This window comes from Trichosurus vulpecula, chromosome 4, assembly GCF_011100635.1.
Source record: "Trichosurus vulpecula isolate mTriVul1 chromosome 4, mTriVul1.pri, whole genome shotgun sequence".
NCBI classification, from domain to species: domain Eukaryota; kingdom Metazoa; phylum Chordata; class Mammalia; order Diprotodontia; family Phalangeridae; genus Trichosurus; species Trichosurus vulpecula.
In genome coordinates this window covers 134810501-134829119 of record NC_050576.1, presented here as the reverse complement: position 1 = coordinate 134829119, position 18619 = coordinate 134810501, and the positions used below count along the sequence as shown (strand labels likewise).

The 18619-nt window shown below is 41.5% G+C and overlaps 1 protein-coding gene across 1 annotated transcript in view; it reads left to right on the top strand.

The window, feature by feature from the left end:
• Nucleotides 1-16979, top strand: part of KIF26B (kinesin family member 26B) — a 599749-nt gene extending 582770 nt beyond the window's left edge. Inside the window, exons 13-15 of the mRNA XM_036756209.1 lie at nt 9072-9274; nt 9930-10080; nt 16099-16979. Of these exons, the coding sequence (XP_036612104.1) occupies nt 9072-9274; nt 9930-10080; nt 16099-16247 (503 nt within the window). The 3' untranslated portion in view covers nt 16248-16979. The remainder of the gene's footprint in view (nt 1-9071; nt 9275-9929; nt 10081-16098) is intronic.
• The last annotated feature ends 1640 nt before the right edge of the window (nt 16980-18619 follow it).

Sequence of the window (18619 nt, the reverse complement as noted above, 5' to 3'; positions counted from 1 at the left end):
TCCCACTGGATTCAATATATGTTTGCTGAACTGTTGGTGGAGTTGTGAACTGATCCACTCGTTCTGGAGAGCAATTTGTAGCTATGCCCAAAGGGCTATAAAATTGTACACACCCTTTGACCCAGCAATACCACTGCTGGGTCTACATCCCAAAGACATCCAAAAAAAAGGGGAAATAACCCACTGGTACAAAAATATTTATAACAGCTCTTTTTGTGGTGGCTAAGAATTGGAAATCAAAAGGATGCCCATCAATTAGGGAATGGCTAAACAAGCTGGGATATATGATTGTAATGGAATATTATTGTGCTACAAGAAATGACAAAACAGGATGATTTCAGAAAAACCTGGAAAGACTTACATGAACTGATGCAAAGTGAAGTGAACAGAACCAGGAGAACATTGTACACGGTAATAGCAACATTGTTCAAACTGTGAATGACTTAGCTATTCTTACCAATACAACTATCCAAAAGAATCCCAAAGGAATAATGATGAAGAATACTACCTACCTCTGGAGAAAGAACTGATATTGACTGAATACCCACTGAAGCATGCCATTTTGAACTTTTTTTCATTTTTTCTTTTATTTTAGTATTACACAAAATGACTAATATGGAAATGTTTTACATAATTGCACATGTATAGCCTATATCAGATTGTTTATAGTCTTAGGGAGGGGAGAGGAGAGGGTATGAAAACTTTAAATAAAAATGTTTTTAAAATTGGGGAAAAAACCCCAAAACCAATGAACAAGACAAGCATGGGAAAATTATTTGCAGAAAACCTTAAAAATGGATTCTCATTAAATTACTGTGTACTTGTATTAGAGGAGGAAGGGAACAAGAATATATTAGCAAACCTGGAACCCATTTTAAATGACTAAATAAAGTAATTACTATGAATACCCAAAAAATTTGCTGAATTAAATTTATATGGTGATTTAGGGTATACTTATTCTTTCCTCAGCCCTATGAGGCAAATACAAGTATTATTGTCCTTATTTTGTATATAAAGAAATTGAATCTCAGAGAGTTCTTATTTGCCTAGGGTCACATATCTATTAAATGTTTGAGCTGGAACATGAATCCAGGCATGTAGGCTCCAAGTTCGATGCTATTTCTGTTCTATGCTCCCTTTTTATAATATCTGCTCATTTTACTTTGCTAGGTTGTTGTTTAGATCAGTGTACCTGAAAGCCCCTTGTAAAATACAAAGTAGCATTATATAGATATAAAGTTGACACAATAGATTGAGAGTTGTCCTCAAAGCCAATAAAACCTGAATTCAAGTCTTGCCCTGGCACATATTGGTTGTGTGACCCTAGCAAAGTGACTTAACAATCTATTTTCAGGGTTACTTAATATGTATGACATGCACTGATGACAGGGTGGTTAAAGCTTTTACCCTAGATCTTTTAATCACTTATACCATTCTCTGGACAGTGCTATGGTTAATAAGCCTCTCTCTCTCTCTTTTTTAATTTATTTAATATTTTTTAGTTTTCAGCATTGATTTTCACAAGAGTTTGAATTACAAATTTTCTCCCCATTTCTACCCTCCCTCCCCCACTCCAAGATGGCATATATTCTGGTTGCCCCATTCCCCAGTCAGCCCTCCCTTCTGTCACCCCTCTCCCCCCCACCATCCCCTTTTCCCTTACTTTTTTGTAGGGCCAGATAGCTTTCTATGCCCCACTGCCTGTATATCTTATTTCGTAGTTGCATGTAAAAACTTTTTTTTGAACATCTGTTTTTAAAACTTTGAGTTACAAATTCTCTCCCCTCTTCCCTCCCCACCCACCCTCCCTAAGAAGGCAAGCAATTCAACATAGGCCACATGTGTATCATTATGTAAAACCCTTCCACAATACTCATGTTGTAAAAGACTAACTGTATTTTGCTCCTTCCTATCCTATCCCCCTTTATCCAATTTTCTCCCTCGACCCTGTCCCTTTTCAAAAGTGTTTTTGGTTACCTCCTCCCCCTATCTGCCCTCCCTTCCATCATCCCCCCTTTTTTATCTCCTTCCTCCTTTCCTGTGGGGTAAGATACCCAACAGAGTATGTATGGTATTCCCTCCTCAGGTCAAATCTGATGAGAGCAAGATTCACTCATTCCCCTTCACCTGCCCCCTCTTCCCTTCCTACAGAACTGCTTTTTCTTGCCACTTTTATGTGAGATAATTTACTCCATTCTATCTCTCCCTTTCTCCCTCTCTCAATATATTCCTCTCTCATCCCTTAATTTGATTTTACTTTTTTAGATATCATCCCTTCATATTCAACTCACCCTGTGCCCTCTGTCTATATATGTATATATGTATATTTCCTTCAGCTACCCTAATACTGAGGTCTCATGAATTATACACATCATATTTCCATGTAGGAATGTAAACAAAACAGTTTAACTTTAGTAAGTCCCTTATGATTTCTCTTTCTTGTTTACCTTTTCATGCTTCTCTTGATTCTTATGTTTGAAAGTCAAATTTTCTATTCAGCTCTGGTCTTTCCACTGAGAAAGCTTAAAAGTCTTCTGTTTTATTGAAAATCCATATCTTGCCTTGGACCATGATACTCAGTTTTGCTGGGTAGGTGATTGTTGGTTTTAATCCTAGCTCCATTGACCTCCGGAATATCATATACCAAGCCCTTAGATCCCTTAATGTAGAAACTGCTAGATCTTGTATTATCCTAATTGTGTTTCCACACTATTCAAATTGTTTCTTTCTGGCTGCTTGCAGTATTTTCTCCTTGACCTGGGAGCTCTGGAATTTGGCGACAATATTCCTAGGAGTTTTCTTTTTGGGATCTTTTTGAGGAGGCGATCAGTGGATTCTTTCAATTTCTATTTTACCCTCTGGCTCTAGAATATCAGGGCAGTTCTCCTTGATAATTTCTTGAAAGATGATATCTAGGCTCTTTTTTTGATCATGGCTTTCAGGTAGTCCAATAATTTTTAAATTATCTCTCCTGGATCTATTTTCCAGGTCAGTGGTTTTTCCAATGAGGTATCTGACATTGTCTTCCATTTTTTTGTTCCTTTGATTCTGTTTTATAATATCTTGATTTCTCATAAAGTCACTAGCTTCCACTTGCTCCAATCTAATTTTTAAGGTTGTATTTTCTTCAGCGGTCTTTCGGACCTCCTTTTCCATTTGGCTAATTGTGCCTTTCAAGGCATTCTTCTCCTCATTGGCTTTTTGGAGCTCTTTTGCCATTTGAGTTAGTCTATTTTTTAAGGTGCTATTTTCTTCAGTATTTTTTTGGGTCCATTTTAGCCAGTCATTGACTTGTTTTTCAAGGTTTTCTCGCATCCTTCTCATTTCTCTTCCCAATTTTTCCTCTACTTCTCTACCTTGCTTTTTCAAATCCTTTTTGAGCTCTTCCATGGCCTGAGACCAGTTCATGTTTTTCTTGGAGGCCTTTGATGTAGGCTCTTTGACTTTGTTGACTTCTTCTGGCTGTATGTTTTGGTCTTCTTTGTCACCAGAGAAAGATTCCAAAGTCTGAGTCTGAATCTGAGTCCATTTTTGCTGCCTGGCCATGTTCCCAGCCAACTTACTTGACCCTTGTGTTTTTTGTCGGGGTATGACTGCTTGTAGAGTACAAAATACTTTGTTCCAAGCTTGAGGGGCTGTGCTGTCATTTTCAGAGTTATTTCTACAGAGCATGTTCTGCCACACCAGCGCTCCTCCTCCCCCAAGAACCGCCAACCTGGACCAGACTCAGATCTAAGCTGGCTTTGCACTCCCTCTCAGATCTGCCACTTAATTCCTCCCACTAGGTGGGCCTGGGGCCGGAAGCAACTGTAGTTATAGCTCTGAAAGTAGCTCAGAGCTGCAACACCTCCCAGGGCAGTGGCAAACCACCTTTCACTCTGTCCCCAGCAGCTTTTCCCACTAACCTTCTCTGTTGTCTTTGGTGTTTGTGGGTTGAGAAGTCTGATAACTGCCACAGCTCACTGACTCAGGGTGCTAGGGCCTATTCCACCTGGCTCCCAGTCTGGTTGGTCCAGGCATGGCTCACCTGGGCTCTGCTCCACCCCGCTCCCAGCTTCGTGCTCAATAGACCTTACCCAGTGGCCATCCAGGCTGTCCTGGGCTGGAGCCCTGCTTCCCTCTGCTATTTCATGGGTTCTGCAGTTCTAGAATTTGTTGAGAGCCATTTTTATGGGTGTTCGGAGGGACCTGGGGGGGACCTCACGCAAGTCCCTGCTCTCCAGCTGCCATCTTGGCTTCTCCCCCCACTCTGCTTCAGTAAGCCTCTCTCTTGCAGAAGAGAAGTTTTAGTGCTTTCAGTCAGCATTTCTTCATCCTCAGTATATCTGCCATAGTTCTCAATGGAGGAACTACCTTCAGGGTTTCCTGTAACATAGATCCTCAATCTACTGGAGGTTCTACATTTATCCAGCTTTTTCCCTTAAGAAAAGGCTCTATTTACAGTTGACAGTCTTGACCAATAGTTGTGAAACTCTCTGTAGCTTTCCCAGCCAGCTGTCTGATTCAGGATCTATGCTAGCTTTCCCAGTAAGCTCTTTCAGCCAGTGTCTTAGAAAGTCTTCCTTTTAGTCAAACTGTACCAACAGGTATAAAGTCCTCACCTGAGATCAGCTCTGAGATTTGACCTCTTGCTGGAACTCTTCTATGAACACCACTTCTTCTGAACTCTTCTTTAAACTTTTTTCAACTGCCTTAGCCTTTACTGACTCCTTGGGTATATAAACTCCATTGTCACTTACCCTTTGGTAAGAAACTCAATTTAATTTTTGCGTCTTATTTTGTCCCCAGCTGAAGTGCAGTTCTCCAGGGCTCTATTTTCTCAAACAGAAAAGGGACTGAGAGATATGATGGTAAAGAAATGGTGTTAACTTCTCCCCACAAGTCCCTCTCTTTTGTGCAAAATAGTAATTGTTGTGCTGACTAGAGAATGCTAAAAGAAATGGTTGACTTTTGTTTCACATTTCCCAACAGCAAGTCATAACATAGTGTCTTTATTTACCTTCAGACACTTTCACCTCTGTTTGAACTTCACAATAAGCTCTTTGAAATAAATAGGACAGATATTGTTCAACCAACTTAACAAATGAGAAAACTGACAGAAAAGATGTGGGATTTGCCTAAGGCAACACAGAGAGTTAGTGACAGGGAAGGTAAAAAAACCCAAAGTTCCTGCCTCTTACACCACATTTCCTGCTAGGTTGAGGTGCTATTGGAGTTAGTATTTAATGGACCAAAGAGAGAGGTTCCCTTAGGATCTAGAACTAGAAGAAATCTTAGTAATTATCTAGTTAATTTTACATATGAGGAAACTAAACCCTGATAAGTAAAACGACATGACCAACTTCAAAAAGTAAGTATAACAAAGCTGAGATTGGAACGCAGGTTCATCCATCACCTTTTTCAGCATACAAGATTCCCTATCTTCTATATATAGTTCTGGTGAAAATATATTATAATATTTAAAAATCACTGGGAAATGTTTTAACTTTCCTTCGAGATGACTGGGAAAAACTAGCATCATAACCTTGAATGACTAAGACTCTTGTTACACAAGACTCTTTATAGATTATTATATAAACTGCCCCTTCCCAGTGGGCACCTCTCTGATTTGAGGAGTTAGCCATTTTCAGCACTCATGTTTCTGTCTCAGGGGCCATATGTTGGAGAATTGCAGGGCGAAAGTTTTATTTCTGTCAAGACAAGTGAAACAAGAATTTTATGACTTTCCAGGACAAAAAAACAAATACAACCTCCCATCTGGATGAAAATATAGACCTTTTGTTTTTGTTTTTATTGAACCAGTTTGGCTTAACCATCTTTATTGCAGTCATTGTTCTCTCTCAAGAATTTGGAATTTACAGTTATAGCTTTTATGACAATACTTTATCTTTTGAAATTTATTGATTTATTTTGCTCTGATACATCAGGTACCACTCAATAGACACCCAAACAAACTCCTTTGCCAAGTATATTACTCTGAAAAAAGGTATCCATTAGCTTGGCACAAGGAAAAGAGGACTGGCTCTTAAGTCGGAGGACTCGGGTTCAAATCCTGCCTCTGATGCCTATTATCTGTCATAGTCAAGTCAACTAAACCTGAACCTCATCTGCACAATGAAGTGACCAGGTTAGATGGCTGGGTCCCTTCCAGCTCTGCATCCTGGAATCCTATTAACACAAAGGAGGGATGTTTCTTTTTAACATAACCATTAGAATTGACTGGGTTTTTTGCCTTTCTATGTTGACCTCCCATTGTTATAGTAATTGTGGATACTATGGACAATAATCTACACATCCTGGTCCAGTCACTTCACAAAATACTTCCCACCTACTCAGTCATCAGCGTTTATTAGGCACTGATATGTTCCAGGCACTGTATCACAGGCTGGGAATACAAATAAATACAAGCTTTTACATTCTAACAAGGGAGACAACATGTGAATATGCCACATGTACCGTGTAAATATATAAACAACTAAGTGTATACAGAATAGATGGGGGGTGATCTGAGAGAAGAAGGCCATAGCAGCTGAAAGGACAGGCAGAGGCCCCCTGCAGAAGGCAGGATTTGAGCTGAGTCTTGAAGAAACACAGGAAAATCATGGGGGACAGTCAGTGCAAAGATAATCAAATAATCCATTTTGAGGGGGAAAGGTAGAAAGAAGGTATAATGTTTAATAGTGCTTAGGGCAGAGCTCTGTACAGCTTCATCAAATTCTGTTGATTGTACCTAGCCTCAGACCTTCATCTCTTCATTCTTCTTTTTAACTCCCTCCCAACCTGGTATCATTTACATAATGGATTATACCCTCATGATTAATGATAAATCTGAGAACATTGCTTGAGATTTGCCCACCTCAAAATGTGGTGGTGCTGTTTAGTTCTGTTTTGTTTTTTGATTGTTTAATCACTTCTGGAATTGATGCTCCTTCCTTTCAGGCAGAATATGACTGTTGAAATAGCTGAGTGACTTTGGTCAAATCACTTAAACTCTCTGAGCCTTAGTTGTATCATCTGTGAAGTGGGGACAATAATCCTTGCATGATCATCTTCACAAAGTTGTTGAGAAGAAGAGGACTTTAATTAGGGAGGAGAATTAGATAGATGCTCCCTAAGGTCTCATCAAGCCATAAAATTCTATAATCACCATGAGTTATAATCTTCCTTCTTTCTTTCCTTCCTTTCTTCCTTCCTCCCTCCCTCCCTCCCTACCTCCCTTCTCTCTCTCTCTCTCTCTCTCTCTCTCTCTCTTTCTCATTTATATAGCACTTACTATGTGACAGGCCCATAGTATTTACTCCTGAAGTAATTAAGTATTTATTATTGAAACTTCACATGTGAAGACAGAGACTGACTGGAGAAGTCAGACCTGATTTCCTAGAGCCTATCCTGGAATAGACATCAACTAGGAAATAAGTCAGCTAGGTCTTGGTTTGTAGTTGTTGTTTTCCTTCAGTCACTTTACTCATTCCCTTTGTGTACCTGGGTTGTGCATTTGTTTATTTTCAGTCTCTGTTTGGTTGGTTCTGGTTGTCTTACTCATCTGCACAACCTATGGAACCAACGATACACAGAGGAGTTTGGTTAGAGCACTTACTGAAGCAGTTTCTCTATTTTTCTTACTAATGGTAAAGGGTCTCCATCTTAACTCCAGATGATTTCTTTTGGTTTCTACTGTATGGTTTCATACTTGCTGACTCTCTCCTCAGATCAGTTCCATCTCAGAGGCCTATGCTCATGAAGCCAAAGTTGTGGGTTCTGTCCTTGGCTTGGCCAGTGAGCTTTAGCCATAGGCTATCCCCTAACCTCAGCCAGATGGTCTTGCAGATGCACGTCCCTGGTCATGAGAGGATCTGGGTAAGACAGTTTGGACAGCTCCCAGTGCAGACCAAACAGTTCAGAGCATGTGCTTCCCAGATGGTTGCTTAGTAACATCATCATTTCATTTAAAGGACAGCATATTATTATTATTCTTTTCAGGTTGTTTCCCAGGCATTTTTCCAGCTTCCCATTTCGACTGTAAGCTCCTTGAGATTAGGAAGTGTGTCTTATCTTTCTCTTTCCCACTGACCCACAGAACCAAATATAGTTCTTTGCCCTCACCAGGGACTCAGCAAATGACCAGCTTCATTAGAGGGAGAGCTTGCTGTCTGAAAACCTTAGTGAAAGCTAATAATGTATGATTTAGAGGCACCTAAGGCTCCAGTATTAGTTGTTGGTATATGTGTTTTCCTCCAAGCAACATGAATAATTCTCTGATGGTTATTGTGGCACTTTAGGGTCATCCCATCTATATAGCTAATATGGCCCATGACCTACAATAAGAAAGAGTTCTTAAAAATGCATGCCTTAATTGAACTTCAGGAGTAAATAGGATGTGCCTGGCCCATAGTAAGTGGTAAATAAGTGTGTGTGTGTGTGTGTATGTGTATATGTGTGTGTGTGTGTGTGAGAGAGAGAGAGGGGGAGGGGAGAGGGGGAGGGGAGAGGGGGGAAGGAGAGAGAGAGAAAAAAAGGCAGAAAGAAAGAGAGATAGAGGGAAGAGAGGAGAGAAAGAAGGAGAGAAAAAAGAAGGAAGGAAGTCCCTGTCTTCAACAAACTTATACTTTAATGTAGGAAGAAAAGGGAACTGAAAAAGAGGGGTGGGAGAGGGAGAAGGTACCTGGAAGAAGGGCATGATAGAGAATGTCCTGGAGCAATGAGTTAGCAGTGCAGCCTGGAGAGAGCTCAATATATCTTTGGCCTGGTCTTTCTCCTTAAATTGCAAGTTCTTGGAGGAAATAGCCAATAAGAAGGTGAGGCCTTAGGGGCAGAGAGTACTTCTAATGTGAGTAGTTCGGGGTGGAAGAGGTTTCTCTGGAATGATAGAGAAGGTCCTGCGGAGTTGAGTCAGCAGAGCAGCCTGAAGAGGGGAGGTGACTGGAGGTAGGGCAAGAGGACTCAGATGCATACCCTTGCCACACAGACTGAGGGTTTTGCCCACATATGACCCTAGCCCTTGTGTGTATCCCATGGACCAAAAGAAATCAAAAAGAGAAGAAAAATTAACTTGTGGATTAATTCCTATCCAGGTTCTCAGAGACGGAGGCTCATTCCAGCCCTATCACTTGATACCACCTCACCAGTGAGGAAACCTTCGAACAGTACTGGTGTCCGCTGGGTGGATGGTCCAATGCGTAGCACCCAGAGGGGTTTAGGGGAACCCTTTGAGATCAAAGTCTATGAAATTGATGATGTAGAGAGGCTTCAGCGGCGTCGAGGCATTGACAGCAAGGTGAGAGCTACCTCAAAATATTTGGGGCTGCAAAGAGGATGTCAGGACAGATGAGGGGACTTATTTTTTCATATAAAGGGACAATGAATAGCTGGTGGTATACTGTGATTCCCTCTTTCCGTAGAGACCCAAACAAGAGGGTCCAAACCATAAGTGGAAAGATTTTGACTCAAACAACAGGGTTGTGAGACACAGGAAGGTAGTCCATAGATAGTGTTGTTGGTGGCATCCCTGTCAAAGATTTTCAAGTTCACTCTATCTAGTATGCCTGAAACGCAGCCTTGCCTAAAGGCAGAGGGATGCACCCCCGACTTCTGAGGTTCCATTCTGTATCATTGACTCCATAGGTCCAAATATGTATGTGCCCTGCTAATATATAGCACCTTATGCTTTCTCCATGGGAAGGTCATGAAGCTCCTGCCCTCTGGGCAAATCCTAAGTCTGAAATGAGTCAGCCCCAGGCAGTGCAGTGTGTCTTCATCATATTTCTCTAAGCAGAGACTTAGCTAAGATTCCTTGGGCCTTTTCCAAGCTTCCAGATGACTTGTCCCTTGTTTATCCAATATTTAGTGATCGGACTGGCTGTGTTTGACCTCAAAATCTTTCTCTCCTTCCTCCCTCCCCTCCCCAATTCTCTTCACTGTCTGTGTACTAGGAGGTGATATGCTTCAATGCAAAGCTGAAAATCCTGGAGCATCGCCAGCAGAGGATTGCTGAGGTTCGGGCCAAGTATGAGTGGTTAATGAAGGAACTGGAGATGACCAAGCAGTATCTGATGCTGGATCCCAACAAATGGCTCAGTGAATGTAAGTGCCTGGGTTTGTTTCTGTCCTTGTGGCCTAAAGTGCTTTCCAATTAAACACTCTGACCTGTAACCTTGAGGCAGAGTTAGAGAGACTCTAGAAATGAGCACATAGAATTCTTATCAAATGGAGACAGAACTACAACTAAGGAAAGGTGACTGGGACTTTATGCCAGGCTGCCAAAATTTAGACGGTGCCGACAGAGCTATTCAAGGGCACCTTTCCTTCCCTTAGGTGATCTCACACCAAGTGAGCACTACCCATCATTCACTCCTTCTTTGCTAGGCAAAGAAAAAACTCCCACTTAGAGCAATGAATAGAGATGTTTGAAATGAATAAGGAATCCTACTCACCAAGAGCCAAGAAGTAAAGGATTGGATGGAGAGGGGGGAGGGTAGTTGGAAGAGGAGTTGCAGGAAAGGGTGGTAAATATTGCTTCTAATAGATTACTTCTCATGTGTCTCAGTCCAGAGCACCTGAAAATGAGATTTTTTTTTCTTTTCTACATGTGGCAGAAGATCATCCAGACATAAAGGATGTATTATAAATCTGTTCCCACACCACATGATCAAACTGCATTTCTAGCCTGAAATTGAAAAGCATTTAGAAAGCTCTTAATAGGATAGAATTCACAATCTTAGGAAAAAGGGGAAAAAATACCAGAGTCAGGGGTAGGAAAGGAGCCCTAAAGTGTTATTTTGGTTTAATAGAAAACTCAAGATCTTACTGACCATGTAAACCCAATTCAGAATAATTCTTGCAGTGTTTTTGAAAGACAGATTGCAATTTCTGCTTTATTTATTACTAGTCATTTTATTTCTCAAATGCCAAATCTAAAGTCTGGCCACTAGGTGGCACACTGGATAGGGCACCATCCTGGAGTCAGGAAGACCTGAGTTCAAATGGGACATTAGACACTTACTAGCTGTATGACCCTAGGCTAGTCATTTAACCCTGTCTGCCTCAGTTTCCTCACCTGTAAAATACACCGGAGAAGGAAATGGCAAACAAGTCCAGTATCTTTGCTAAGAAAACCCAACGTGACATCATGAAGAGTCGTATCTGACTTAAACGACTTTTCAACAACAAATCTAAAGTCAGTCTCAAATCTTAACTTTGATGTGGGATCAGCAGTGAACACTTAGTTTACTGGGGCACAAATAGCTTGCTAGCACCAGTAGTGGCTTACAGGTAACTTTATCCAATGTATCACTTTATGTAATGGGAGGTAGAGAGCTGGCCTTGAAGAGAGAAGGACTTGGGGTAAAGCCCCACCTCTGATGCTTGCTTGGTCTTTGTGATCCTGGGCAAATCACTTAATCTCTCAGTGTTCTCAGTAATTCTTTAAGACTTTGTGTTGAAGAAGAGATAATTGATCTGCATTTATAGAGGGACTTTCCTAACATGGAAGCTCCCTGTACCAGTAGAATCACAGGTCTGTTCCCTAAGCCTATCCTTTAGGGATTTTTTGTGTTCAGTCATTTTTCAGTTGTGTTTGATTCTTCATGACCCCATTTTGGGTTTTCTTGGCAGAGATACTGGAGTGGTTTGCCATTTCTTTCTCCAGCTCATTTTACAGATAAGGAAACTGAGGCAAACAGGATTAAATTACTTTCTCAGGGTCACACAGCTGGTATTTGAGGCCGAATTTGAACTCAGGTCTTCCTGACTCCAGGCCCAATGTTCTATCCACTTTGTTTTACAAAGTCTATATTAATAAAGGCTTTGTAAAACAAAGTGGATAAACTCTTCTGGAGAGTGCTTGGCCCTGAACTTGTACACCATATCTAGGGCCCTTTCTACTAATCTGTGCTGCTTATATGACTCTGGGTCTCAGTTTCATCACTTGTAAAATGACGTCGACCTCTAAGGTCCCTCCCAGTTTTAACCAACATTCCATTCTCATTTGGGAGATGGCCATTTCCCAGAGCTGGCAGCTATCCAGAAAAGGTAAAAGAGCCTGGCTGGCGTTCCTAGGAAGGCTTTCAGATTGAGTACCTACTGCCCACTCACTCTTTGCTGAATGTTTGGTCCTCTTCCTAGCCTTCCCTCTGAAGCTCTCTGCTTTCCCACCCTCGGGTTATAGAGCATCTCTAAATACAGAACTCATCCTGAGGAAATAAAGAAGCTTTTCCTCTCCCCTTCCATCTTAAAGCACTGGAAATCTGGGGAAGGGCCAAGCCATCTTAGTCATTCAGGTTCAGAATTTTTCAGAGCCTTGTTAAGCACACTTACCAAAATGAAATAAATGGTTGTGTAGTGGATCGAGTGCTGGACTTACTAGCTGTGTGACCCTGGGTGAGTCACCTAATCCCCATTTTCCTCAGTCCCCTCATCTGTAAAATGGAGATAAGAACAGCCACCTTGCAGAGTTGTCAGGATCAACTGGGATAATATTTGTTAAAAAAATGCTTAGCCCAATGCCTGGCACATAGTAGGTGCTATACAAATTCTAGGAAGGAGGAAGAAGAGGAGGGGGATATTTTACTTTGGTCAAGTCACATTACTTTTCAAGTTGAAGGGGTTGGATTCCCCAGCCTCTAAGATTCTTCCCGTTGAGTCTGATAGGGGCAGAAGACTTCATTAAGAGAAAACATCTTAAGATGACTTTCGTCTTCTGCCCGATCCACTAAGACATTGGGCATGCAGAGTCCTAGAGTGCCAAGTTAGAGAATTCTAGTCCTAGAGGGGACTGAGCCCCTCCAGCCTGAACCCCTGATTTTACAGATGAGGAAAATGAGACCCAAAGAGGGAAAGGTACTAAGGAAAGGTAACAACAGGCAAGACCACAACCTGAACTTCAGATTCTCAGGCCAGGGCTAGTACAACAGGGTTTTTATCAGCTTTTCTCTGTGGCTTGCATTCCCAATCACCCTGTGGCTGGGTCAGGACTCAGTTCACCATTCTTATCCCAGAACAATAACAGTGTTGGAGAGGCCATGTCCTCCTTCCCTCCCTCCCCGCACCCCGCTTCCATATTTAGCTGTGGTCTCAGACCTTGCTTCACTCTTCTCCAGTCTACCAATCACTTCCCCCAGCCAAGGGGAGCAAGGGAAGCCCATTGAATGGTCTATACAGCATGAAAGGGAGGGATCCTAAGTCCTAAATGGCACCTAGTCCTCTAAACTTAGCAACTCCCAAAGCATGGCATAAATGTAACCCATAATCACTGATATTGAGAAGCAGTAGAAAGAATGCCGGGTTTGGAATCAGAGGACCTAGCGTCCAATCCCAGGATGGTCAGTGACTACCTGTATGACCTGGGACAAGTCCAAGATGGCATCTGAGGTGCCTTCCAGCTCTAAGTTGGTGATCCTATGATATTCCTGAACAGCCACTGTGTGAGTGATGCTGCACTAAGATCCAGAGAGGGATAGAGTCACTGGCTAGAGCAGCTTAAGACAAGACATGTGGTCCTGACCAAGGATCACTTGTCAGCAGGCACTTGTCAGCATAAGCAGCCACCATTCAAGTGGAGTCCCATAAAAAGAGAGATCCTTCCTCTGTGGAAATCTGTTTCTCTTAGTTAACAAAGGATAAAAAACAGTATCTTTCTGAAATGGTGGAGTTTGGGGGTTTTTTTTGGGGGGGAGGGGTGGCACTTCTAGAATCCCAGCTCCATTTTACGTGCTTCATCTTTTATGCTAGCTCCTAGAGCTATGGCTTCATACTGGGCAGTCTAGTGGAAAGACCACTGGACATGGAACAAGGAGACCTAGTTCTAAAGTCATCTCTGACGATGACTAGCTCTGTGAATCTAAGCAAGTCACGACACATCTCTGAGCCTCAATTTCCATCATCTGTGAAATGGGAGTTGTAATATTTATACTTTCTACATCATTGGGTTGTAGAGAAAGTTCTCTGTAGATGTGAAAGCAATTAATCACTCAATCAACAAAGATCCGTTGAGTGCCTACTATGCATCGGGGCTGTGCTAGAGGATGAAGGTACAAAGACAGAGATGAAATGACCCATGCCTGTAAGGAACTTATATCCTATTAGAGTTATAGGCACTCATATATACAAAATAAATACAACGTAATTTGGGGAAGTAATTAGCAGTTGGGATGGGGTGGGGGGAGCCATGGGGGAATCAGGAAGAGACCTCAGGTGCTGAGCTGAGTCTCAAGGAAATTAGGGATTTGAAGAGATGGAGATGGGGAGTGAGTGCATTCCAGTCCTGGAGGACAGCTTGTACTAGAGGAGATGGAGTATTGTATATTAAAGAATAGCAAAAATGACCCATTTGACCAGTTTGACTTGATAAGCACTATATAAATATGCTAACAAATATTCTAAGCACTATAGACATATAAACACTCAATAAATATTTGTGGAATAAATGATTGATGAAGCAATCAGAGGTGCATTTTATTTGAGAAGCCAAGGGACAGACCTGAAGTTTGAATTCCACCTCCAAAATCTATTAGGTATTTAGCCCTGGCCAAATCACATTATCTTTTCAAGACTAGGCCTCTTTGTTTGTGCCTTTAGCTCACAGTTCCAGTGGTAGGATCAAAGGAGATAATGTGCTGGAGAAACCCTGAAGTTCTCTGTATATTTCAATTGTTACTATTGAATCAATTATTACTTATAAAATTCCGTCGATAATTACATAATGTTGGATATTCTATGTGTAATACTTATACAAGTAATTGTTATAATTAATATGAGTAAGTGGGCCCATTTTCAGTCTAGGGCAAGCTTAGTAGTATATAAGATAAAGTGCAGATGCTTCTTTAGGAAGGGGATCTAGATATTGAAATTAGGGGACTGCAAAGAAAAGACACCACCTCCTTTGCACAGGTGGGAAGATCCACAGAGACAGAACATTGCATATATTTTCTGACTTTTTAGTGTATTGATCTGTTTTTCTAATTTTTTCTCTTTTTTCTTTAAAAAATATGTATGTTGAAAAATGCTCCAAATCACTACTGATTAGAAAAATGCAAATGAAAACAGCTCTGAGTGACCACTCCATGCCTATCAGATTGGCTAATATGACAGGAAAGGAAAATGACAAATATTGGAGGGGATGTGGGAAAATTAAGATAGTAATGCATTGTTGGTGAAGTAGCATACCAATTCAGTCATTCTGTAGAATAATTTGGAACCATGCCCAAAGGAGTGTAAAACCATGCATACCCTTTGACCAAGTAATACCGCTACTAGGTCTGTATCCCAAAGAGATACAAGACGAAAAGAAAAAGGGCCTATATGTATGAAAATATTTCTAGCAACTCTTTTAGTGGTAGCAAAGTATTGGAAATGGAGGGGCTGTCTGCCCATCAGTTGGGGAATGGCTGAGAAACGTTGCATATGATTGTGATAGAATACTGTTGTGCTATAAGAAAAGACTAGCAAGATGCTCTCAATAAAACCTGAAAAGACTTACATGAACTGATGCAAAGCAGAATGAGCAGAACCAGGAGAACATTGTACACAGCAGCAGCAATATTGTGTGATGATCAACTGTGAATGACTATTCTCAGCAAAATAATGATCCAAGACAACTCTGAAAGACGTATGATAAAAAATGCTATCCATCCCCTGAGAAAGAACTGATGGAATCTAAATGCAGATTGAAGGATACTTTTTCTTTACTTTCTTTTCCTTTTTTGGTCTGTGTTTTCTTTTACAACATAACTAACATGGAAATATGTTTTGCATGACTATACATGTGTAACCTCTATCAAATTGCTTGTCTTCTTATGAGGAAGCGAGAGAGAGAGAGAATTTGGAACTCAAAAATTTTTTAAAACGAATGTTGAAAGTTGCTTTTACATGTAATTGGGGGGAAAATAAAATCTTAAATTTAAAAAATATATGTATGTTAATATGGTATGGCTCTCTGGGAGAGGGAGGGGAAGGGATACTGGGAGAAATTTTGGCAGTGTGAAAACAGAAGGTACAGGAGGAAAGTCACCAAGGCAATAGAGCTTGCTGCCTGAGCTGGACCTTCAAACCAATCTGTCTTCTCCCTTTACACTGTATCCCCACCATCTCTCTTTTCTCTTACAGTTGACTTGGAGCAGGTATTGGAACTGGATTCCTTGGAGTACCTGGAAGCCCTGGAGTGTGTAACTGAGCGCCTAGAGAACAGAGTCAACTTCTGCAAGGCCCACCTCATGATGATCACCTGCTTTGACATCACCTCCAGGCGCCGATAGAGAGTCAACTCCTCCCTCCCTTTCCCTCGCCTCCACCCCATCTTCCACTCCCATCCCACTCACCCACAGCCCAGGACTCCCCAGAAACAGTCACTCTCACCCAGGCCCTCTGCAAAGACAGCACCCCAAAGACCACGGAATGAGGATGAAGGTCGGCGGCACGTCTGGAGTGAGTGTTGAGCGGCAGGCGATTTTTCTTTTCCTTTCGTTTCTCTAGGAAGGGTGCGAACACCAAACCCGCAATGAAGGAGCAAAATGTTGGGAAGGCCAAGGGATATCAAAGTCCCTGAGAGACTGAAAAGAGCACTTTGAGGAACTTTCAAGGACACGTTTGTACATACAAACTTCAAGCAAAGGCAACCTTGTTCTTTCCTGGCTTTGGCCGAGGAAGGGGAAGGGTGGAAGGTGGACAGCTGCTGCCGAGAGTTAAAAAAAAAAACAACAAACAACAAATACCCCGAAAGACTGTTTAAGTGCCTTGCAAATCTTTATTATCCAAACGTTTATGTTCATACTTTCTTGTGTACAGATGGTGCTAGTCAAGAAAATTACAAAACAAACAAAAAAGGAAAATCAAACACATTTTGGAAATGTATTAATGTATTTACAACTCGTTTTCTCCTGGTGTTTTCTCCTGTTTCTGACTTGCTGTTTCTAAGTAACTTGTGTTTGTAGAGATATTTCCTAATCATTACCACATATGAATAAACGTTAACTGTCTTTTATTGTTTACCTCCAGTAAGGCCACTCAAACAGAACGTGGACACTTCCTGTAAATAGCCAGTGTGTTTCCAGCGAGACTTTGGGGTGCCAGGCAATCTTAGCCACTGTCTTTCACCATCCTCATGGACACTGGGCTTGACTTGGGATGATCATGTTTAAGGATCACTTTGGGTTTTGGAGAATGGACGAGGAGAAAGGTGAATACCTCCCAAGGCGAGAGGCTTCCTTTGGGATCTCTTTCCACTACCACCCTCCTCCCCAGCACCCTACCAGCTGACATGGAATCGGTACGCTTCATACATGGTCCCACCAGGGAGTCCTGGCAGACATTTGGATTCCTATCACCACGCATCCACCATTTATTTGTCTCTTAAAAAGTAACCCCATGGACTGAAGTTTCTCATTTTAATTTTTATTCCCCAGAACCCTTTGAAATAGAATGTTTGAGCAAACACAGAAGTCTTATGATTTAGTTTTGTGAATTTGCTTTTGGGGGCCTCTTCCATTCTAGGACCTGTCCAAAGTACTTATTTGGTACTTAGAGCATGGCACAGCAGGTTGGCTTTAAATAAAGGCAGCTTAGTGCCACATAAGATAAATCCCTTCTGATCTCTACAATACTATCAGAAAATGAAAAGAATAAGGAAGTTAATTCTTCCAGGGTCCTTAGTTGCCATGGAACTGCAGAGAGATGCTTTGGCCTTCCCCACTCTTCTCTTGCCTCAATCCTAGAACACAGGGAAACAGGGAGACATTTCCTCTTCCTCATTTCCCCATATGTTCTCCCAGGCTAGCACATTACCAGTGTCCCTCTAAGATAAAAAGAGCTGGTGCCAGTAAGAATGGGTCATATGAGAGAATAAAAGGAGGCATGGTATAGTTGAGTACTACAATTAAAGGGGGTGGATTGAAATCCTACCTCTGGTAGTTAACTAGCTATGTGTGACCGTAAGTAAGTTATTTCACTTTCTGAACCTTAATGCCATTGTCTCTAACTCCACAGAGTGGTTGTGAGGCTCATATGAGATGAGTGCTTCAAAACACTTTGCAAATTTTAAAGTACTACGTAAGTATCAGACATTATCATATATGATTCCCAGATCCCGGAAGGTTATGGCTTTATACGCATTAGGATATGTATCCCAACAACATTATTTTTGGATATTATCCCCATTTAACAGAGCAGGGATATTGAGATCAAGGAACTTCCTCAGTAACTATAAGGAATTAGCAACAGAAGCAGGCATGGAGTATAACAGTCTGACCTTCTATCCCAGAGCTCCCTCCAGACACAAGCAGCAATGAAATGAAGTGTAATTTTTCATTAGCCTGTTTCTAGGTTTCTGTACATCAAACCAGACTATCCGAGGCATCTTTTACCAACATACAGAGGTATCATTACGTTTTCAGGCTAGTCCATTGAAACACCTACTTCCTCCTGCCCCTGTGTGTGCGCGCGCACGCGCGCGCACACACACACACATGCAAGCTCAGTCATTGTGACTAGCAAGACATTGGAATCTCACCCTACCCTGCAATCAAATACTATCTTTTTGACGACTGATGGGTTTCTTTTCTGGTGGAGAAAAACGTTTGGACTTCAAAGGACCATCTTTGGAACCTTATGAATCAGAATACAATGAAGTCTG